This window comes from Lethenteron reissneri, chromosome 46 (genome assembly GCF_015708825.2).
Source record: "Lethenteron reissneri isolate LAM-NWPU_2019-01 chromosome 46, ASM1570882v1, whole genome shotgun sequence".
NCBI lineage: Eukaryota > Metazoa > Chordata > Hyperoartia > Petromyzontiformes > Petromyzontidae > Lethenteron > Lethenteron reissneri.
Genome location: NC_083824.1, coordinates 3,507,760 through 3,531,745, shown reverse-complemented (window position 1 = coordinate 3,531,745; position 23,986 = coordinate 3,507,760). Strand labels below are relative to the sequence as shown.

At 46.6% G+C, this 23,986-nt stretch overlaps 1 protein-coding gene across 3 annotated transcripts; it reads right to left on the bottom strand.

Moving 5' to 3' along the window:
- Positions 1–610: 610 nt before the first annotated feature.
- On the bottom strand, positions 611–23,986 carry TTC24 (tetratricopeptide repeat domain 24). Of its 3 annotated transcripts, none has more exons than XM_061570839.1 (13): positions 23,532–23,986; positions 21,686–21,838; positions 20,243–20,480; positions 19,082–19,294; positions 13,776–13,904; positions 12,715–12,836; positions 11,533–11,652; positions 9,512–9,588; positions 7,732–7,866; positions 7,023–7,205; positions 6,570–6,637; positions 4,927–5,059; positions 611–2,523 (listed from the first exon to the last, which is right to left on the bottom strand). In XM_061570839.1, the coding sequence occupies exons 1-13, from the start codon at positions 23,820–23,822 to the stop codon at positions 2,412–2,414; spliced, it is 1,974 nt and encodes a 657-aa protein (XP_061426823.1). In that variant the 5' UTR covers positions 23,823–23,986; the 3' UTR covers positions 611–2,411. The 3 variants fall into 3 exon arrangements, with proteins under 3 accessions (XP_061426823.1, XP_061426824.1, XP_061426825.1); XM_061570840.1 differs by having other exon boundaries at positions 4,927–5,053; XM_061570841.1 differs by lacking the exon at positions 7,732–7,866.

Genomic DNA, 23,986 nt, shown 5'->3' with positions numbered 1-23,986 from the left:
GTTGTCGTGACTGCATGGACCCATACTCTTTGGTTGTTTTGGCAAGTCACGTAGGCATAAAATAAAATAAATTAAATCACGTTTCAGGCGCAACACGAGCGTCCGTCATCAGGTGACTTCAGCAATTGTGTTACGCCCGAAACGTCGTGATTTTATTTATTTTATTTTATACCTACGTGACTTTACCAAAAGAACCAAAGAGTATTATTTGAACCTTATAGTGATGGTCTGCTGGTCGGCGATGCGACAATCGACTCATCTCGACGAGCTATACACGATGCACCACTACGGCGCAATCGTCCTCGCTGCGTTTCGACATCGCGGAGTGGCACTGATTTCGGATTGATTGGTACCCCAGTCGCGGAGTGAAGTACACCCCTGGAAAACAATAGATGGGAAGTTCGAATAAATGCTTTAAAGTGACTCCACAACGGCGTCCCTGAAGTGGAGAATCAACACAAGCCGGCGTGAGTAGGTTAAACGTTGAGTTTTATAAGGGCACCACGGGGTGACCAGCCCCTCCCCACCCAGCCCCACCCCTCCCACCCCCCACCCAGCCCCTCCCCACCCAGCCCCTCCCTCCCCACCCAGCCCCTCCCTGCACGACGGACACAATCCCCTGTGGGCTGGTGTAACCAGGAGGTTCCTACCAGTAAAAAGTGTGAAGCCATACCTCTGGGAATTCACTCGAATGACCCCAAAATGTTACTCTAAATAGTTGCTTTTTTTTCTCTCTAATTATCAGCTGTATAGCTGTTGGAATAGAGCGGTCTGTATTCTGTGTTGTATCTTTCAAGACACACAAAGATGAACATAAAATAATGATGTCCTTAATGATTTCCATCTCTGGATGATACCATTCCCATCTGCACAGTGACACTGGGGTAGATTGATTTGTGAAATAATTATCAGCATTAATTGCGACTGGATTTATTTCCCCACAAATGTAAACGTAAAAAACATTCGTTTTTTTTTTACGAAAGCATTGTTCAAGATAGCAGTCATTTTTAGTCTGCTGATGGTTGGCGATGCGTCAATCGACTCATCTCTACGAGCTGTACACGATGCACTATTCAAAGTTGAATTTTTCGATAGCTAATGTTTGGCGTTTCGACATCGCGGAGTAGCACTGATTTCGGGTTGATTGACACCACAGTCGCGGCGTTAAATACACCTCTGGAAAACAATAGTGTCCCTGAAATAAAATATTTAATTGCCTCGGCCATTTTGTATTATTTGGGACCCCGGGGTACCGCCATAAGGATCACTTATACACACCACTTGAATAAAGTAATTGATGTCTATAGGTACATGTTTAAAATGGATTTTGAAATTTTTTGTGCGGTTTAACTTAGTCATTCTCCTTTTAAGCCCCCATTGTTGGAAACTCCTTTCCTCCAGTCACCTGTGCTGTCGAACCCCTGCCCCTTTTCAAGTCCAGGCTCCAGACCTTCCGTTTTTCCTCTACGACGACTGACTGCCCCTCTATATAAAATAAATGTCCAGTTTCTGTACATCGTCCAAAGATGCAGTCGCATTTAGATTCTGTACAACTCCGAATGGAAGTGTATTGTATTGGTGAACACTCCACGCATCCAAGCTCAATGGAAGACATTTGACACACATTGGTGTAAATATTTACAATTGCAGCTGTTGACTATGTTTGATATTTAGGTGCCGGGGTCAGCACCATCACTGTGTAATCGCTGGCAAAGAGCGGCAAATTTCCAGCTCAGTTCAAACTGAGATACCAGCTCTGTGCTTGCAAGCCAAAATCAGACCACGACGTGAAATTCATTGCATCAATTCGAGTGCAATTTTAAAGATTATAATCCCTTGTTAATCATGACCTCCTTTTTACTTCTATGTCTCAATAGCGTTACGGAGATCGCGTGATGTGAGGGTTCTGCCTTTGTAGTGAGGATTGTAAGTTGACGCTGAGGAGGGGGGAGGAGACGCCTCGCCCCATGGAGTGATGTCACCCGCTCATGATTATTAATGAGGGGGTGGGGGTCCATGTGGAGGACGTCACCTGTTCATGAGTATTAATGAGGGGGGCTGGCCGACGTGGAGTGACGTCACGCGCGGGACACACAGACATTCTTGGCTCATTACAGTAGTACATTTCGGAAACAAGGACTGACTTAGATTCGCTTTGAGGCAAAATTAAGTGGGCTGCAGTCAACTCCCTTCGCTCATAAGTGGCCTCCAAGTTGAATGACTCCCATTACCAGATCACCCGCTGCGATCTGGTTCCAGTGAAAATACATTGGCTCAGGGCAGCACGATGTGTTTATGATGAGTCGAACCATCCTTGGCCACGTGCCCTCTTGTCATCGGCACATCAGGCTGCTGCATCACTGTCCTCGTGAGCTTCCTGCAACCAGGGGAGCCAGCGCTGCTGCAGGGCTTCACATGAGGAGGCACATGCGGGAGCGGCGTCGGCGGCCGGTGTGGAGTTCTCCGCCCGACATCCGGCCCGAGCTGCCAGAATGTCCGCTACTCCCGGACGGCCTTCTGTCGCTATGCACAGACGTGACGGCAGCGGTGATCAATTCAGTGAACCTTTATTTTTGAAATCGCACTTCACGTGAAAGAAGCGATTCAGAACGCCTCATATACAATTACATTTAAATGAATGCCCAACACTAAGAAATATAAAATACAAAAACAAAATAATTTCCCCAAGGCAAAATAATTGAAATACAAGAATTTTTTAAATAATAACAGTTATGTTCATAATAGAGATATTTTGGGTTAGATGACGTAAATATATAAAAGTGTCGTTGAAACCCACCACCACCCAACACAGCAAACTAGTAAGGATTGTCACGTAAACAGAACATGCCAATTAGTCACTAATACAACACACCGGTGTGTTGGAGAGCCAAGTCACAACATTTACAATCTGAGGATGACATTTCACCAGTAATTACAACTAGCTCCATCAGGCGACAGCCAGATTTGTGGAGAAGTCTAACTGTTTTGTTCCTTATATAGAGGTGTAGATGTGGTGACCACGCTTCTGCGCTCTTGTGCCAAGTGGGGGGGGGGGGAGGAGGATTACTGAGTCAACGTACATTATGAATGTGCATTATGCGAGTCCTTTGATCTTGTCCTTCCTGTCTATTGTGTGTATTAAAATAGCCGTACCAACGGTAATCCCTATTGAAGTATGCTGCTCTTTATAGGCATGCATTTAAACAATGTGTAGTGACATAAATGGAGTCACTATGGTGTTTAGCGCCAGCTACTGTCACAAGAGTGGAACTGTACGTCTGAGCCTCTCTCTGGCACCAGAGTGGGTATGGCATGCAAGCGCGCCCTCGGGGGCATAGTTCTGGTGACAGTCTGAGAGAGGGCAAGTAAGGACGTGACAGTTTAACACGTAGGCTTTCGCGACCAATATTATTCATAATCAACGTTTTTGAGTTAATGAGTTAATGATGACGTCACCCTGCTGCTGCTCTATATAAGAACGGGAGACAGAGCAGAGCCTCACCATTCTGGCGAATTGCCCGATGATGCTGGATGCAATTACCAGCGAAACGTCATACTCAAATTGTAAATGTTGTGGTTTCACGCTTCAACACACCGGTGGGCTAAAGCAGTGAACTATTTGTCTTTTGTCAACGTGACACTTTTTTACTGATTGGCCGTGTCGGGTGGTGGAGGGTTACGACACATTTATAAATAACGCGATCTAAACCCAAAAACGTTGATTGTGAAGGACGTGACAGTCTGGGTGAACTCGAGAGGGCACGTGACCGGGACAGGGTAGCAAGAGGACCCAAAAGGGGGCTCGAGGGACACGTGATGCTTGGTCGAGAACCTTCTGGCAAGAGCCAAAAGGGGGCGTGGCCAAAGGCGGAGCAAGGCCACGCTCGGCAGCATAAAAGGGAAGTCCCGAGAGCGATCGCGGCTGTCTTCTGGAATCAACCCGCCGTGCTACGTCTCCACGATCTTCGGTCGTCACGTACGGCATCTGGCTAGTTTATCAGTTACTCCCGCAATGTACGGTATTTTGATCATTATCAAATTCACTCAATTTATTTTGATAATATGGAAGTTCTGTGCAAAACTAGCTACTACTGGCCAAGACTAATTCGAGAATCTATCGAAATTGAAAGACGTAAAAATAATTTTAACCTTTCAGACAGCGACCGCCTTAGTGCTGCGTAGAAGCGAATCATCAAATAATACATTGTTTAAATGCATGCCTATAAAGGGCAGCATATTTCAATAGGGATTACCGTTGGTACGGCTATTATAATATACACAATGGACAGGAAGGACAAGATCAAAGGGCTCGCACATTGCTCATGCATAATGTACGTTAACTCAGTAATCCCCCCCCCCCCAACTTGGCACAAGAGCGCAGAAGCGTGGTCACCACATCTACACCTCTATATAAGGAACAAAACAGTTAGACTTCTCCACAAATCTGGCTGTCGCCTGATGAAGCTAGTTGTAATTACTGGCGAAACGTCGTACTCAGATTGTAAATGTTGTGGCTTGGCTCTCCAACACACCGGTGTGGTGTACTAGTGACGAATTGGCATGTTCTGTTTAAGTAACAATCCTTACTAGTTGGCTGTGTCGGGTGGTGGCGGGTTTTAACGACACTTTCTAAATTTACGCAATCTAACTCAAAAAACCTCTATTATGAATGATATTGGTCGCAAAAGCCTACGTGTTAAACAGTTATGTTATATGTGGAGCAGTAAAGTGCAATGGTTGGCACTGGAGCAATGTAAAGCATGGGTTTTTAAGACACCAGGTAGCATGATTTTGTAATAATTTTTTAACATTTCCAGGCAGCTGATTGGGAATCGACCCAATCGTGAATTTGTGTTAACTTTGGCTTGGTAGGCGAGCGTGCCACCCAGTCCAGTCAGCCACCACAGTGAACACTATCCCACTCACCGATCCTCACGGTTGATGGGGTCCTCGGTCAAGCCTCTCTCTGGCCCCGGTGGCCTCTCTGTTGGCCCTGCCATCTGCTGGGACCGGATGGTGGAGTAGGGGTGCTGTTCCGTACCCCATGACGAGCCTGTTGCTGGGCCCAACCATCACACACACGGCAGGACACGTAGCATTGCTGCTCATCACCCAAGAAAGATGTCTGCTTGTGCATTTTGTGGTGAAGAATTGGGTTGCCTTATTTTACTCTGCCGATCGTCTTTTTTGTACGATCAGTCTCAACAATAGACAAGAAGCTTCCAATCCATCTGTAGTGGAAATTGTGTTACAGTCCCATGATTTGCAATAACAATGCAATGTGATGGGCATATGAACCTTATGGCGGTACCACGGAGTACCATAGTACCCCGGCTCTCGCATAATGTCCGTGATGCAGTCATTTTTAGTCAGTTGATGGTTGGGGATGCGGCAATCGATTCATCTCGATAAGCTGTACACGTGCACTATGGTGCATACGAGCGTTCAGGGTTTCAGTGCAATCGTCCTCGCTGCGTTTCGACATCACGGAGTAGCACTGATTTCGGATTGATTGGTACCCCAGTGTCAGAGTTAAGTACACCCCTGGAAAAAATATCGTCCCTGACATAAAATATTTAATTGCCTCGGCAATTTTGTATTATTTGGTACAACGAGGTACCGTCATAAGGATCATATTGTGTACCAGGGACGTGCGGTCAGGGGAGGCAGGGGAGGCAGAACCTCACCTGTCATACTCAAATGAAAATAGCTGTTACTAAAAGTAAAAAAATATATAAAATAAAATAAAATTTGGATTTTTTTTTTTCCCACTGATCTGTGTTTTTAATGTAATTTCTGTATGATTTCAATCATTACAGATAGACTGTAACAGGCACGTGCTTATTGTCTGTGCTCCATCCAGTTTCTGAGGGGTTGTGCAATCAGAGGGGAGGCTGATTTCGTCACTGCCTCACCTCTTGTTTCCCTGTATTTGCAGCGGAGCTCCGCAAATTTGGCAATTTTGACTTAAAAAATGTTTGGAATCATACAGAAATGACATAACACAGATCAGTGGGGAAAAAAAAAAAAAAATCGAAATTTTTATTTTATTATTTTTTGCTTTTCGTTACAGCTATTGTCATTGGAGTAAAACAGGTGAGGCTCTGCCTCCTCTGCCTCCCCTGACCGCACGTCCCTGTGGTGTACATAGAGACAGTTAGTATTAAGCAGAGGAAAAAAGTAAGGTCTTGAGCATCGACTTTAACAGGGGTAGGGAGTCGATAATTTAGGCAGCTGGAGGGAGGGAGTTCCAGACTGTGGGGGCAGGAGAGGAGAATGAGCTATTCCATTTTAAAACGTGTAAGGGCTTGCACAGGGGCATCACTGGAGGGTTTAAGAGAACAGCTGAAACTGATCGAATTAACCAATGATTCTTTTACTTGAGTTCACCATGTCAAGAATAACCAAATTCTAGTTGCAGAAAACAGAGGGAGCTAAGGATGTCCCAGCCATTCAACTGATGACACCGCTAATGAAACAAAAATCAACCTCTTCGAGTCAATACTGGCCATTATGGTCGATTGGTGAAGGTGGCATGAAACGTACTGCTGGTGGAGACATAGACTGACCTGCCTGCGGCCTGGATGCCTGATGAAACAGTGTGGCAGGGTCAGGGACCAGGTAGGTGTCATTTAAGCTGTGGAGACAAGATTAAAATAAAATGGATGAACGATGTATAGTATTTGTCATTTAAATTGAGAATACTGCCCAGCCATGGGGCATCGTGTTTTAAATTATACTATTTTCCATTTTACAAAATCCCGATAAGATAAACAAGCAATGGTACTCAGGCTCAGTTTCACAATGCAGGCCTCAGGGAAACATCGTGGCCAGGGATTAACTTCATCTGGGTGTGTGTCCTTGTCGGCCAGCACATCACATCCATTATATCTATTGCCATGGCTGTAGCTAATAGTCACATGCCACCTCCAGGTCTACCAGCAACTCGGAAAATATTCAGTGAGAAATTAAGCCCTGCTGGTGGCAGGAGCAGGAGACATGGGGCATGCGGAGACAGTGACCTGGAAGGTAGGTGGGAGGTGGTGGCTGGGCGGGCGTGATGTCCATTCTCAGGAGCAGCCCTTGGGAGCTGCCTCTGCAGGCCGCTGTGGGGTGGCTGATGCATGAGGGGCCTCTGGACTGGCCCTGCTGGGCCGTACCGTGGGCCCTGATGGAGTTCACCCCCCACACCAACAGCGCCTCTGCTGTAAGCAGTCGGTCATATGACAAGTACATTCATATTTGTTTGAATTGCAAATGAAAACGTCCGTGTGCAATAATATCAATTTGTAATGCGTCAATCCATTGTTGGATGAAGGCCTCTCCATGCTGCGTCGATCATGGGAGCTGTTTGACTATACTTCTCCGCTTTGATCAGTGCCAGTTGGCAGAGGTGTGGACTCGAGTCATGTGACTTGGACTCGAGTCAGACTCGAGTCATGAATTTGATGACTTCAGACTCGACTTGGACTTGCATAACAATGACTTTGTCCCACCTCTGCCGGTTGGTGAAGGGGCCACCAAAAACTCGTTCAGATATCACTCGCCACAGGTGTTAGCCGTGGCTGAGGATCAAATACAGATTGCCGAGTTTATAGTGCAGTGTGCTGCACTGTGCCACCAATCCACCCCAATAATACTATGCTTTAGCACATAGTGGATAGTTGCAGTATCATAATTTGTTCATGAGTAACTTAGAAATATTAGACTTGATGACTGGGCATTGCTCACTGTGTGCCAGGGAAGACTCGGGTAGGAGCCGTCCTGTTTGTGGGATCATCCTCAGGACCCTGAGGGTGTCTGCCTGCCGACCCCACGGCTCGCAGCTGATCCACACGCACCACACCATGCCCGCCTCCTTCATTGCTGGCGAGGGAGAAGTTGAGGCACAATGGGAATTAATCTAACAAGTTCAGAAAAATCATGCATATGCATGAAATTTGTAACGTGTTCCAATATGCATTTGTCCTAGGGGATATATAAATGTGTAGAGGAGCACAATGGCGGAGCCAGGATTTTCAGGTTGGGGGGGCAACCCCTCTAGCAATGAAAAATGATAGGAGTTGCTAGTAAGCAAGGATTTGTCCCTTGCTTTTTATTCGAGGGTCGAATTTGAACCGTGTGTGATTGGCATCGCGCTCGCTGAAGGTATGCCTTCAGGGAAGTCGTGTACTGTATACGCAACTGCGTACAATTCTGAGTCACTTATAACTGCTTTGCCGTTACTTATTGCCAATTATGGACTCAGACTATTGTCCTATCATCTCATAGAGTCCCTGGCACATAATGATATACTACACAGTGGCAGTGGGGGTCGCAAAATGCCGATTTATTACTAATAAACCCCAATTAGGGGGGCACATGCCTCACCACCCCACCCCTGGCTCCGCCAGTGGAGGAGCACTACGAGAGACAAGCTCGAGAAAGTGTGAGTTTGTGGAAAAGTCGTGCAAGGGAATGCATGATGCAACCTTACGAAAGTCTCTCTGTGAGTGGGGGCAATTGGGGGCGAACAGGTGTGCGCGTGGGAACACGGGGTTGGCGCCGTGGAGATGGGGGTGATGATAAGGATTAGTTAGTGCGAGGGGCGTCTTGGAGACGGCAGCTTAAGTGGGGGCACGTGATGCGAGGGGCGCCATGCAGACGGAGGCTTAAGCGGGAGCACGTGCGGACTCAGAATGACGAGGGATATATAAGCAGGAGTGTGCGTGAGCTCTGGGTCGCCGTTGGGAGAGTGAGGTCGCCGTCGTTGGAAGAGAGAGAGGAACGAGCGCCTGTATGGACCACATCCCAGCCGCCACCGAAGAGGGCTCGAGATGTAAAGGTCTCACCTCGTCGCCGGGCAGTGTTGGGTGATCCCCCGCCCGGGGCAGATGAGGAGGGAGACAAAGGGGAGCCGTACCGGGCGTAGATAATGAAGGGATGTCCACGTAAAGGACAGAGTTCTGACGTGCGCCATAACGGGTGTAAGCGTCGAGTGCAGAGAGTGTAAACAAGCAGTGAGAGCACAGTGGACAGATTGTGTATGAGTGAATAAACGGCAAGCAGCCTTAAGTAAGAATCCTCCTCTCCGTCTGGTTCTACAATCTTCCTTGGTGTCAAGAAGTACTATTCTACATATGTACAGCTTAAGGACATATTTTGCTGCTCTGTCCTCTATTACCCCACACACAGCACGCAACCTCTATGACAACCTGTTTGCACGTGGTCACCCGAACCAAACAGGCTCAAATCTGCTTAGCTTCCGACATATAACGAGATTGGGTACATTCCGGGTCATACCATACTTAACATACATTTTACCAGTGGGCTTATTCTATGCCAAATATGCATGTAACGTGGAAGTAGGTGGCGGCTGTTGGTGAAGCACAGATTGACCACAGCACAAGATGGGCATCGCAAAGGGGGCTCTGCGCATTGACATTTGAACCCTTATGTAACCTCTCAACGGACGAAACATGAGCGATGCCGCCAAGAAGTTTTATCATAACCGTCAACGCGGTGTCCGTACCTTATTGGCAGCGCCCGTTGGAGGTGGTACCCGTAAGGCATGAGGTAAGTGTGCGACTGGGTCATCTCCTGTCTTACCTGCAAGACCCAAAATACAAGCAGCATTTTGATATCCGCAAGCATTAGCGTTAGAATAACAACATCTATCACCCCTGCTTGCTTATCGTTATATCTCTCTGCCCCTGGTATGGCTATAATCCGACCAAACTTGTAAGGATTTTTATTTTGGAAGGCGACCGAACAGCAGAAGCAGGGAACCAATCTTGATTTGAAGCTTTCGTGACTGCAGGAATCCATACTCTTTAGTGCTTTCGGCAAAGTCACATAGGTAGAAATAAAATCAAACAAATCACGACATTTCGATCGCAACACAAGCGATCCTCATCAGGTGGAACACCCACAGCAAGAAAATGATGAGGTAGGCGAGAGAGCTGCCGTGGCAAGAGGTTATATAGCTAAGAAAAGGGGGAGGAGCAAGGGGAGAGAGAGAGAGAGGGGGGGTGTGGGGTAGGGGGGGGTGAGCGCAAGGGGAAGAAGACGTGAGGCTGGGGCGGAAGTGGGCGGGGCTAGAAGTGGAAAGCTGAGTGTGGACACGGGGGGGGGGGGGGGGAACAGAAAAAAAGGTGCTAGTAGACCAGCAGGCACGATGGAAACAACCACACCAGTTAAGGCATTACCTGGTTAATAACATCCTTCCAATGATTGTTCAATTTGTATCCATCTTCTCGGTTGAAGTTATGTCTGTTTATATATCTGGATGGCTTCATGAACAAACCTTTGATAGTAGCCCGAAGGTTTGCAGAGTACCTTGGTCTCGGAAAAAACAATATCATGCGAGCCCAGAGGTATTGGTTCTGCTGTGTTTCAGATATGCCTTGTGTTCGCGGACACGGTCCGAGACATGTCGTTTTGTTTCCCCAATGTAACTGCTACCGCAGGTACAACTCAGTTTGTAGACTCCAAGGTATTGCATGTCAGGAATGACCTCCTTCACAGATGCAAGGTTAACCTGATTGCTAAATTCAACAACTTCTGCTGTTCAGTCACCTTCCAAAAAAAAATCCTTACAAGTTTGATCGGATTATAGCCAATGTTTATTAACTTTCTTAATACAGTTCATGGTCACGTGAGACCTACATCTTCGAAATGGCCCATAAAGTGTAGATATTCATAACTGCAAATGCGATAGCCGCACTAATCAGGTACTAGAAGGGGAACATTTTTGACCTGGAATTACTGTCTATAATTTTAGTGCGCTCCTGTCACTGTCAGGGCTTCTTGCAGTGACAGAAGGGAATTGGGTTTGTGTTAATGTATGACCCTCCAAAGGCACAGCATTTGAGAAATAAAACATATATTTGTGTTGGGTGTGATGCATAAGTAGGGAAAATAAAGACTCAACAAATGCAGCATTAACATTGCCCTAAAATTTAAAATACATGTACAGTTTATACAACAGGCAACATTTTGGAAATTGTACCTTCTTAATATGAAGAAGGGTAATGTTATTGACGAAAGTATCGAGTATTTGAGAGTCCTATTTGACCATCAATAACGTAATGTGTCCCACCTCTGATGTACAACCACGCTATTGCATGGAACTAATGGTGAGCTCCATGGTACAACTCTCTCAGTTTTTACAATCCAACACTCTTTATCAACGATGAAAACACCCATCACAACAGGGAACTGCGTGATGGCAGGAAACAAATATATTTAACAGCACGCAAAGGTGTGCTGCTCACAAAGAGCAGAGAGGTACCACATTGCGTGTATATATGTGGCAGTAAACTTTACGTGGCATCAAAGTTCACCGAGCATGGCACGAGCGCCGTCGTGATGTCACCACCATTTAGCGGCAAACGGCGGTTGTTGTCGTAAACGGTATTTTTGGTCACATGTTTGGCTTTTCCGAGCTGATGGATCAGGCCAGGTTGACAGCATTGTTAAAACTAGATTCCAGTTCATAAAACATTCCGGAGGCTTCTGCGGCGTGAGCGAGGGTGCATTTGGTGTACGCACCGCGGAGGGGGATAGCACGTATCCCATCTGCTGTCCCATGGCTTTCGAGATGCTCACTCTGTACTGAATGGCATCCGTAAGTTTACCCACAATCCTCTCCTGGGCATCCCCAGCCGCTACCTGGAGAGGCAAGGAGGCATTTGTAAGGTTCCATCAAGAACTGTTCAGAAAACAAGCAGAGCTGGAGTTGTTTTGTATAAGATATGTGCAGTGTGTTCAAAGATTACTCACATCAACACGTTGTAACAAGTCACCTACTTACACTTTATTCACCTATTCTTGCACCAGATGTAGGCACTCCTATAACTATCTGTATGGTCACTTAGGTTTAACTTCACCCCCTCACTTATCCTGCACTCGGCAGCTCTGCTCTCAGCGGCTCCGCACCCAGCGTCGTCGCACACAGCATATCCGCACACAGCGTCTCCGCACACAGCAGCTTCGCACACAGCAACTCTACATCTCCACCGCTGTCCCTGGAGCGGCAGCGGCGAGATGTCTTCACTCTTGGTTCCCGGCAACAACCCCCTCTCCGCTCACGCACACAACTTTATATCACTCTGCTAATTATCCGAGACCTCCCGTGCGTCTCTTTAGCTCTCACCAGGCTGATGCATGTTGGCCCATCAATCAACCTCTTTGACAGCAACCTCCGGTCGCAGCACGTGCACTTGCTCGACCTCGGTTGCTCCCCTTAATTACGGGCAGTTTGTCGGTGCAAACCTAACGTTGCACACGCACACCTGTTGCCCTCAGTTGCCCTCGGTTAACTGTGCGCACCGCATATTTCACTCCTCTACACATGGATCGTTCAATCAAGACAATGACTGTTTATCTACTTTTTTCCTCCTAAAATAATTAGTACTCTGTCTAATAATCTTTCTCCCCCACAGATTTTCTCCAGACCCCCTTTATAACCACTCGTTTAGTGGCTTGTCATGTAAATCTTAAGCCATTTGTCAATCCACTGAGGGGCTGTGAGTTAATATTCTGGCTTACAGTTACAATACTACCTCCTGCACGACACCTTTACAATAGTTTAATAACGGGACACTTTCGTAACGTGTACAATTTGAAATCGTATATTTTTTTACTCCCCATTTATAACAGAAGAAGATGTCCCCAAGGAGCTGTGCTCTTGTGCTCACAGCTCGACAAAGTGGCCTGGCTGCCTGGACGCACCTTGTCCTGGCTGAGCAGCGCCAGTGCTTGCTTGTAGCAGGAGACGGCCTTCTCCGGGTCCCCCAGCCGGAACTTGGCCGCCCCGAGGCCCTCGTTGGCCTGCCACTGGCCGTGCACGTCTCCTGCGAAGGGCAGCAGTGTCATTATCGTCAGAAGCCAGCACATTACGTTTATTGATTAAACTTTGTGATGAAAATCAGGCTAGACCACTTGAATGTGAAATAGTAGTTGCGTCTCTGCATCTACATCGGCCATACGAAAGAAGAAGAAGTGATGAAAATATAATTTGTTCGTTCGTCTCTCAATCCGCTTGTGCTGGTGAGGGTCGTGGCTGTAGCATGTTGAGCAGGGCGGCCCAGACCTCCCTTTCCCTGGCGACAGACTCTAGCTCTATTCCTGGGGAATATAATCGTTTACAATATTTGACCTTGAGTGGACGAAAATTGCCAAGCGCGATGGTGGCTACAACTACTACTCCACCAAAAGCCTAGGCGCGACTGGCTATGATGGAACGGAACGAGCGAGTGAATAAATACGAGGATTAAGATAATTTAGTGACATTAATATAGACAGCCGTGCACTGAGCGAGCGAGACCAGACATGGTAATTTGTACTAAAAATTTCTACAAAAAATATTTACTGAGTGGACGAAACGAGCAGAATAACTCCATGAAATCCACAGACTGAGACTCGACTAATATTTCACAGGTTGTCGTCGATGAGACTAAGACTAAAATAAATTATTCGCACTCAATTGACACTGGTTGATGGTGGAGGTGATGTCACGGCGCTGTGTGGGGGGGATGACACAGATATGCTGTGTGTGATAGCACGGGCTTCCTATGTGAGATGACACGGAGATGCTGTGTGAGATGACCCATGGATGCTGTGTGGGATGTCATGGACATTCTATGCGGAATGACGCAGCACTGTGTAGAATGGCACGAGGATGCAGTGTGGGATGGCGCAGCTTCACGTGGGCTGGCACAAGGCAGCTGTGTGGGATGACAAGGGGGGTGCAGAGTGGCGGTGGCGCGGTGGTCACTGCGGGCTGGGTTTACCTGTGTCGCGGAACGCCTGCAGAGCGTGGAGGTAGTTCTCCGCCGCGGCCTCGTGGTCCCCGAGTTGGCTGCACGCGAACGCCAGGTTACAGAAGCACTGGCCCTGAGCGTTGCGGTTCTGGAGCTCACCTGCATCGTCCAATATACACAAGGCAAAGAACCCCCCCCCTCCCATATAGCATCAACAGACTTTTGGGGACAAGTGCACGCACTCGCATACAAAGGCTTAGCCCCCCATACTGACTGACAATGCAGACTGTTGCACAAGTGCTGTAATCGAGTAGTGATGATTAAGTGTGGCTGGAGGAGGTGAAGTATGAACAAATAACCCCCATGACACGCACGTCGTGGGGAGATCCTCATCCAGCAGTGGAATGACAAGAGGGCTGTATGTGTACATTACGTTTGGCAGGGTGCACAACAGGTGTGGAGAGTGGGGTGTGTGCCAAGAAGCATTAAGTTTGTTGATTAAACTTTGTCTTCCCAGTGCTGATGTTTACAAAGTGCACAAGGCACTCATTTAAAGCTGCGTCCATATAGGGGAGACCCATGACAAGTTCCGTTTTCAACTTGCCACTCTTGTTAAATTGTGGACATGACATGTTACACCGCTAGTGGGCAGAATTTCCTATGGACGAGGTGACTTGACACTCACTTGACCTTCAACAGCACTGCCCACCCACACACCTACCCAATGCCTAATGCCTATCCATTATATGATTTTGAATTGGGGTACTGGTCTCACGTTATGTACCAGGCTAATGTAATAATAATGGATAAGCAGGGCAAGTGCCCAATATGCCAAGGAATTTGGATAAACTTACATTTGTTTGTAATGTCGAATCCGTTTGCATAAACTATGAAACAAAAGCTTTCAAATTACTACAATTCATTTAATTTAGTAGAGTGGTAAAAAATTGGTTTATCTGGATATTCATACATACATAGAAACATATATTAGCAAATGATTTATATCAATACTTAAAAAAAACATTTTGTGCTGCAGCAATTTATGAACTACAATGCATGTATCATAAGCTTATGAATCAAAATAAAAACGTCTTATATTTAAGAATTACGATTTGCCAATTTTTTTCATTAGGCTTACAGTTTAATGTTACTTTAACCATGTGACTGCTCCCTCATCGCGAGTGCGAATCCAAACCGTTCAGCGAAATCGCAGGGCACATTACTGTTATTGCACGTTCATTTTACATAGTGTTAAACGCCCATGTATGCAGCTTATTTTATGGGGGCGGTGATGTGGCCCAGCAGTATCGCGTTTGCCGCTAGTTGCAGCAGTTCGCTGTTTAAATAAAAAAAAGCTGCCCTGGTTAATATTGCACGAGCATTCGCTGTAAGATACACGCCGTGTGCTTCAAAGTGGCCGTTAAAGATCCTGCGATGTCATTCTATATGAATAAGCCATTCTGCGCGGGCATCATGTTCCAAATTTGCCAATTAAAAAAAGTAACTGCCAATTACTCAATGGGATGGCGCATTACATCGCCCTTGACTGTGACACTACTGCAATATTACATCTACGATACAGCACCTTCGTGATAGCGTTACACTATCTTATATATTTATATAGTGCTTTTATCCAATGCGCTTTACAAGGGTTATAATTGGTACAATGAGGATAGCTAAAGGTGATACGGTGAATAGGGATGGGATATGGGGAGGGAGGTAAGTGGGAATGGGAATTACGGGGTACCTGGGGATGGAGGGAAGGATGGGCCAGGGAGAAGAGGTGGGTCTTGAGGGAGGAGCGGAAACTGGACAGGGAGGGCTGCTTGCTTAATGTGGAGGGGAAGTTTGTTCCAGTAGGGAAAAGGAGCCGAAACGGGATTGTTCACAAGGAGAGAAGGGAATGGTTAGGAGTCGGAGAGATTGAGAGCGGAGTGGGCAGGAGGGGACATAAAACGAGACAAGTAAAGTGAGGTACGGTGGGGCTAGGCCAGGGGTCCTCAAACTACGGCCCGCGGGCCACATGCGGCCCGCTGAGGACATTTATCCGGCCCATGGTCACTAATTGGGCTGCGCTTGTGAGCACTAATTGGGCTGCGGTGGTGAGCACTGATTGAGCTGCGCTGGTGAGCACTCATTGGGCTGCGCTGGTGAGCACTCATTGGGCTGCGCTGGTGAGCACTCATTGAGCTGCTGCGGTGGGCACTCATTGTGCCCACCGCACTGCGATCTGTGAACAAAACTGCAGGTGAAATTAACTTTTTAATGGCACCCGCACCAGTGTGAGCCTGGGGTAAAAGCGGAGTTCCCCCAATCAGACTGCATTGATGGGCAGTGCAGTCTGTACGTCTCTGTGTGGGCAAAGTTATTGCTGGTATATTGTTTTTGTAGCGCTGTATATATTGGTGTTTTACTAATAGCAATTTTGACTCCCTAGGAAACAATGATGTGAAGAAAGAGAAAAAATTACTCGGAGTGTAGGATATTCAAATAACAGTGGACTTATGATTACTTTTTCATGCAGTACAAGGAAAGAGCTGTATGTCTGATATGCCAGAATATAGTCTGTGTTCAAAGAATACAATTTACGTCGACACTATGAAACTCAACATAAAGATGAATATGATTGTTTAGTCGGAGAAGTGAGAAAAGATAAAATATTAAAACTGAAAAATACATTAACAACTCAGCAAAATACTTTTGTGAAGCAGAAGCAGCTAAATATTTCATCACTGCGAGCAAGTTTTCAAGTTGCCAAGCTAATAGCGTGCACTGGCAGACAATTCGTGGAGGGAGAATTTGTTAAAGAATGCCTTCTTTCTGTTGCCAAAGAGATGTGTCCAGAGAAGGCCGATTTATTTAGTACAGTGAGTCTTTCAGGACCTACAATTACACGGAGGATTGAAGAAATGGGAGACAATTTGCATCAGCATTTGCAAAACTCCACAAAAAAACTTTTCTATTTTTCCTTGGCACTCGACGAAAGCAATGATGTTCGTGATTCTGCACAACTTCTAATTTTTATTCGTGGGACGAATGACTATTTCAAAGTCGCAGAAGAGCTTGCTGCACTGAAAAGCATCAAAGGAACAACTACAGGAGAGGATATCTATGAAAAGTTTTGCCAAACTGTGAATGGTTTGGAGCTGAACTGGGCTAAACTAGCCAGCGTGACAACTGATGGTGCTCCTAGCATGGTGGGGTCTAAGAAAGGAGTAATTGCTCGCATTAACCAAGAGATGGACAAACATAACCATTCTCATCCAATAGCCATACACTGCCTCATCCACCAACAAGCGCTGTGTAGTAAATCACTGAAGTGGGACTCTGTTATGAAAATTGTGGTATCTTGTGTTAACTTCATTAGAGCTCATGCACTAAACCACAGACAATTTCAGGAATTTCTGTCTGAGCTAAATGTTGACTATGAAGATGTTCTGTACCACACAGAAGTCCGTTGGCTGAGTCGAGGGAGAGTTTTGAAACGTTTCTATGACTTACTTCCACAGATTACAGCTTTTCTGTTTTCAAAAAACAAAGAAGTACCAGAGCTCAATGATGCAGAATGGAAATGGCACCTTGCCTTTCTGACAGATGTAACAGAGCTACTCAACAGTTTCAATGTGCAACTTCAAGGAAAGGGGAAGCTCATCTGTGATATGCAATCACATGTCAAAGCATTTGAAGTAAAATTAGGCCTCCTCATCAAACAAGTGAAGGAGGAAAACTTCTGCCATCTCCCCACAACTCAAAATCTGTTAGCGGAAAAACCATTGGTTGCATTCCCAAACAAAACATGTGTGGATTCACTGGAAAAATTGCAAAAGGAGTTCCAATTTAGATTTAAAGAGCGTCATCTCCATGAACAGGACATACAGCTTTTCCGTAACCCATTTTCTATTGACATTGAAAATGTGGATACAATTTACCAAATGGAACTGGCTGAACTGCAGAATTGTGACTCTCTGAAAGACGCATTCAAGTCAAGCAGCCTTCATAATTTCTATGCATCTCTCCCCTCTGAGACATATCCTCATCTCAGGAACCATGCACTCAAAATGGCAACCATCTTTGGCAGCACTTATGTCTGTGAACAGACTTTTTCCAGAATGATACATTTGAAATCTCCAACCAGATCTAGACTAACGGATGCACACTTGCATCACTTGTTACGACTAGCAGTGACAAATATGGAACCGGACATTGACCATCTCATTAGCCAAAAGCAGGCCCATAGTTCCCATTGAAATACTGGCAAGTTTGTTGATTTAACTTTACTTGTTCTTCATTTTAAATATTGTATTTTTCCCGTTTTGTTTCTTCACTTCAAAATAAGATATATGCAGTGTGCATAGGAATTTGTTCATAGTTTTTTTTAACTATAGTCCGGCCCTCCAACGGTCTGAGGGACAGTGAACTGGCCCCCTGTTTAAAAAGTTTGAGGACCCCTGGGCTAGGCCATGAAGAGATGTATATGCTAGCTTAAGGAGCTTTAACAGACAGCGGTAGCAGATGGGGAGCCAGTGCATTTCTATAAGAAGGGCGGAGGTGCAGGAGCAGTGTGGTAGGTTGTAAATGAAACGTGCTGACGCATTTGGATCTTTTGTAGTGGAATGAACGCATAGGCTGGGATACCAAGCAGGAGAGAGTTACAGTAGTCTAATCGAGAGAAGATGAGTGAGTGTATTAGTAGTTTGGCGTTGGACTGAGTGATGAAAGGACGTATTTTGCGAATGCTTACAAGGTGGAAACGACAGGTGCGGGTGATGGCGGAGATGTGAGAGGTGAGGGAAAGGGAAGAGTCGAAGAGGTCACCAAGGTTGCGGGAAGAGGACAGGGGTGAGTGAGAAGGGTGGGAAGGTGATGGTGCGGGTGGGTGGAGGGGAAAGAGCAGCGAGGAAAAGGAGAACCTGGGTTTTAGAGGGTTTTGATGGCAAGCAAGTGAAACGACATCCAAGACTGAGGGGCGGTTAGGCAGGCTGAAATGCGAGAAGAGAGGTCCGGAGTGGAGAAATATAAGAATATTTGGATGTCGTCAGCGAAGAAAGTGCGGGAGAAGTTAAAGGAGGAGACAAGTGTTTCGAGAGGGGAGCTGTAGAGAGAGAAGAGAAGGGGTCTCAAGACAGGGCCTTGGGGAACACCTGCTGTGACGGGTGAAGGAGGGGTGCAGGAGTGATTGAAGGCGACCGAGGATGAGCATGAAGAGAGACATAATTGGAGCCAGGATAAAGCAGTGCCGGAAATGCCCAGATTAGAGAGAATGAGAACGGTGAAAAAATACGAGGACGCGTAAAATCAAACGTCATCTGGATCCGCGGTGCCACCGCAGCGTGTACCGTGCAGCGAAGCGGCGTGCCGGTGGAAGGCGAGCGCCAGCTGGAACTGCCCCTGGGAGTTGCGTACGGCCCCCATGTTCTGCAGCACGGCCGCCCGGCGGGCCGCGTCCGCGACGCCCTCGCTCAGTGGCAGCGCCCGCTCAAAGCAGTCGACGGCCGCCGGGAAGAGCTGCAGCTGCGAGAAGCTGAGACCCAGCTCGTTGTAGAGACGCGCTGGCGGAGAGAATTGAGATACCCGGAGGGTTGGTGGGGGTGAGGGGGGGGGCAGGCTAGAGATGTGTTAATTTAGTCAGAATATTTTGTTTTAGTCACAGTCTTGGTCTAGTTGGTGACAACCTATGGAATATTAGTGGAGTAATTCTCTAAGTTTATATTCTTAGGTTTTTTCGGTAAAGTCACGTAGGTAAAACATCAAAATTAATAAAAATAAAATAAAATAATTTTTATTTATTAATTTTGATGTTTTACCTACGTGACTTTACCGAAAAAAACCTAAGAATATGAATCATTGCAGTCACGAAAGCTTCAAATCTAGAATCTCTAAGTTTAATTGACCAAAGTAATCAAACGTTTAGTCAAATGTTCTTATTTATTACATTTTGCTGTGGGGTGGGGAATTCCCCCAATATTATCAGGGCAGCCAATCAGTAAACTGAGTAAATATGTATATAATTGTAGCCAATAATTACTGTAGTCTTCTAAAGCGCACTGCAGTCCTAAATGATTTCAGTCTGCATCTTCATTTAGGCTCATTAATTTAACCTCATAATAGCAGCGCCTCGGTCTCTGGAGGGTATTAATCGTAGCTATCATCAGGTTTGGTGATTTCCATCCACTTATCGTCATGTTTGACTGAAATTTAAAAATACATAAATTGTGGACAGCAATATTTTTCGGTAAGCAGCCGATATATTTTTTTCTCGACACCACCAAGGAGGCGCCAATCGCAGCCGTTACGGCATCGTGGCCAGAGGTCGCAATCGGGTACCTGATACCCGTACCCTACCCGATACCCGTACCCTACCCGATACCCGTACCCTACCCGATACCCGGCTTCCCGTACCCGGCCGGGTACGGGTACCCATTTGCGACCCTGGTGCGGCCGGGTACGGGTACGGGTAAGGAATCAAAACCCGTTTGCGACCTCTGATCGTGGCTCACCCAACAGCGCGTCATTGTCACGGACGTGAGTACAGGCGGAGCGGCACTCCTCCAGCACGGACACCACGGCGGTGCCAGCGGTGGCGGGCGAGCGCAGTAGGGCCGCGCCGGCCTCGCACAGCGCCTCGGCCGCCTGGTCGGCCCGGCCCGCGCAGCGGTAACTCCGTCCCGCCGCCAGGAACCAGTCAGCCGCCCGTGCCTCCTCGCCCTGCTGCATGCAGCACTGGCCCAGCTTCACCTGCAGCAGACAACGGTGCCCGAGTGCCTGAGTACCAGAGATGAATCTGAGAACTTCCCAAGGAGGGAGGAGGGGAGGTTGTGAGGGTGGGGGGCTCCACAAAATGTAAATATTTTAAACCGGGTTCCAGCCTAAAAATATACTTTATTAATCCAACTTAAATTTCGATTTAAAGCTTTCGTGACTGCAGGGATTCATCTTCTTGGTTCTTTCGGTAAAGTCACGTATAATGGAAATAATAAAATAATAAAAATTAATAAAACATAATAAAATAATATTATAGAATAAAATAATATAATAATACAATATGATAACAAATATACCAATATTATTAAATAATATAATATGATACAAAAATATTATATAATATTATATTTAATTTTTATTATTTTATTATTTCCATTCTACGTGACTTTACCGAAAGAACCAAGAAGATAATCCAACTTATTTTCTGTGGTTAATATCAATAAAATACCAATGTTTTGGGTCTTAAGGGGGCAGGGGTGAATCCCCCTCATTGGATCCACCACTGCCGTGTATAGAGATCTCAACGGTGGCACTTCTAGCCGATTCTCACTCGTGTATGTTTACTTGTCTTGTCACTTTGTGACCGACTCGCACTGGTGAAGTATGGTCAAATAACCCACCCAGAATCTGCACGGCATGGGGAGGACCAAATCCATTGGTGGATTGACAAAAGAACTGTACATATGGTGTTGCTATACTAAACAATTGTTTTATTTTACCAGATGTTGCTCACTTACCTATGTATCTCTTTTTCAGAAGAGATCTGACCACCAATGATAGCTCAATGAAGTGGTTTATCATGTGGAAATGTATAGCAGCCAAATAATCTCGACTTTGCCTGGGTCTTCGTATGGAGATGACTGAGGGTTTGATAGTCCCCGCGAGCAAGAGGGTTGCCATCTCTGCACTACAAAAACCTGGGACGTATCATGCAGGGCAGAATATCTTGCAATTCCGGCAGAGCAAAGAACAACACGTCAATGCATCGTCTTGAGTGGTGTGTTATCACCATTGGAACCTCATTTGTCAGTAGCAAAATATGATAATTGTTTTTAACCCTTTTATCTGGCAACAAAACTGACTCTTTTTTTTTCTTAATGACCCTGAGAAGACAGATCTCAGAAGAGGACGACCCTGGAACTAGGACAGATGGCAAACCCTCGCGAGCGGGCACGTACCTGAGCGTCGGCCTGGCCTCCCATTTGGTCGGCTCGGTACTGGGCCAGCGCGTCCTCGTAGCAGCGCGCAGGCGCTGGCGGGGTCGTGCAGCGCCTCGTACGCGACGCCCAGGTTGAAGAGTAGGTCCCCGCGCTGGTCTTGGTCCTGGGACCCTTCCGCAGGACACGAGGGGCGCATGCACAGGGAGGAACGCGGCAACCATCGACTGAGATCCACGAGGGGTGGTGCACACCCATGATCCGGTGCTTTTGGAGGCGAGGGTTTTGGAGGATCACAAAGGTTTGTGAAACTCCCCAGCGCATTAAACTAAATCTAAACTATGTTTTATTTTACCCGGTAAAGCGCACTGAGCTATATAGCTCTTTTTCAGAAGCAACATGGCCACAAATGATAGCTTATCATGTGGAAATTTACAGCAGCCAAATAGTCTAAAGGCACGTTTCTCAATGTGGAGGGAAAAAACCAGAGGAACCCGGAAAAAAATCCACGGGACCACAGGGAGAACATGTAAATACGAAATATACAGGCGTCAGGGTTGGGATCGCACCCACGACCTCCTGGATACGAGGTGAGGTAGTTAACATCTCACCACAGTGGCACCGCAAATTAAGCTGAGGTGCCAAGATGTTATTGTATTGTAGATGGCAGTACAGCAAGTGGGTATTTGAGCCCGTCTTCGTAAACTTTTTAGTGTTATTGTCTTGTATGTGTGGGTTTTGTCTGGTTGCTCTGATTTCCTCCCACACACAAGCCACTTCGTAAAAGAATTGGCAGAATATCTCAAAGCCAGGCCTTTCTGAAAAAGATTCTTATAACACAATGTGGTTTCTGGGAAAAAATACCATTCAGATTTGGTCACTGACTTGTCAGAGTGAGTTCTTCATAATAAAGGTTTTTGGGTTAGACCGCGTCAATATAAATGTGTTGCTAACCCACCTCCATCTGACACAGCGAATTAGTAAGGTTTGTCACGTGAACAAAACATGCCAATTAGTTACTACTGCAGCACGCCAGTGTTTTGGAGATTCAACCCACAACATTTACAATTTGAGTACGAGGTTTTGATGGTGATTACAACCAGCTTCATCACGCAAATTGCCAGAATTGTGAACACATTTATAATTACGCGATCTAACCCAAAAACCTTTCTGAACAATATTGCTTGCAAAAGCCTACGTGTGAGAGTGAATTTTGCCATGAAGTGTTGGGAAGGCCCAACACTTTACATTTGTTTCTGGTCTTCATTTCAGAAATTGACAAATCATTCTCTCAATAATGTTCCAATTATGCCATCGGTGTATCATGTCAAAAAACAAATACAGAATTGTCACAGTAAGCAGTGAACCTAACTTGTTCAACTCAAAGTGAATATTAGGCCTTTTTGTGCTGTCTACAAATGTTTTAATTGGTTAAGACCTTCAGCTCATTATACTTGAGGTGGCTCCAACCCAAATTCGATCAAAGTATCTCTGCAGTGTCAGCCAAGTGCTCCGAATGTGGTATCAGCCCCTGAGACACCTGGCCACCTAAATCAATAAATGATGAATATACAGCCAGATGAACTTCAGCTCAAGTACTAAACTTTATGGGCATGATTCCCGCATACTGGTGAAAACAGCCTTTATACCCACACGTAAATCAGCCACTAACTCTTTTACTAGACCATTCAGTCGATGGCTGCCTTCTCAACGGTGGAGACATTGCCCATTACGGATTGAAAGGATAGACATAACAAACACATAAAACCACTCTCAAACTTGGTTGGAAAGCGTAAAAGCGAATACACCGAAGCGGTCACAGAGGGGAGTGAATTCCATCAGCGGTCCCCGACGTTGCGAGCCTCACCTGCTGCCTGCGCCTCCAGCAGGTACTGCAGGCCCTTGTCAGCCTGGTCTGCGGCCACGTGCGCCGCGCCCAGGTTGAAGGCGCACGCAGCCCTCGCCGCCGGTTCGGCGAGCTGCCCTGAGCGCTCGTACGCCTTGCGGAAGGAGGCCAGGGCGCGCTCGGGTTTGCCGTCTGCCATCTCTGAGCTGGCCCGCTGCGTGAGCCGGTTGACCGCTCTTTGCGCCTCGCCGTCCGCTCCTCCGCCCGTGCCGTTGCCGTGGTGCGGAGGGGCCGGAGGTTTGGGAGTGTCATCGCCACCGGCGTTCTTCTTGCGTCGCACGCGGCCGTTCTGTACGGACTCGGCGTCGAACTTGACGTGCTTCTTGCTACTGGTGCTCTGAGCCGGATTTAAAGCACCGTTGAGCTGTGTCTCTCTGCTGTGTATAGATGTGCCCTCTGTGCTCTCCTCTCCGTAT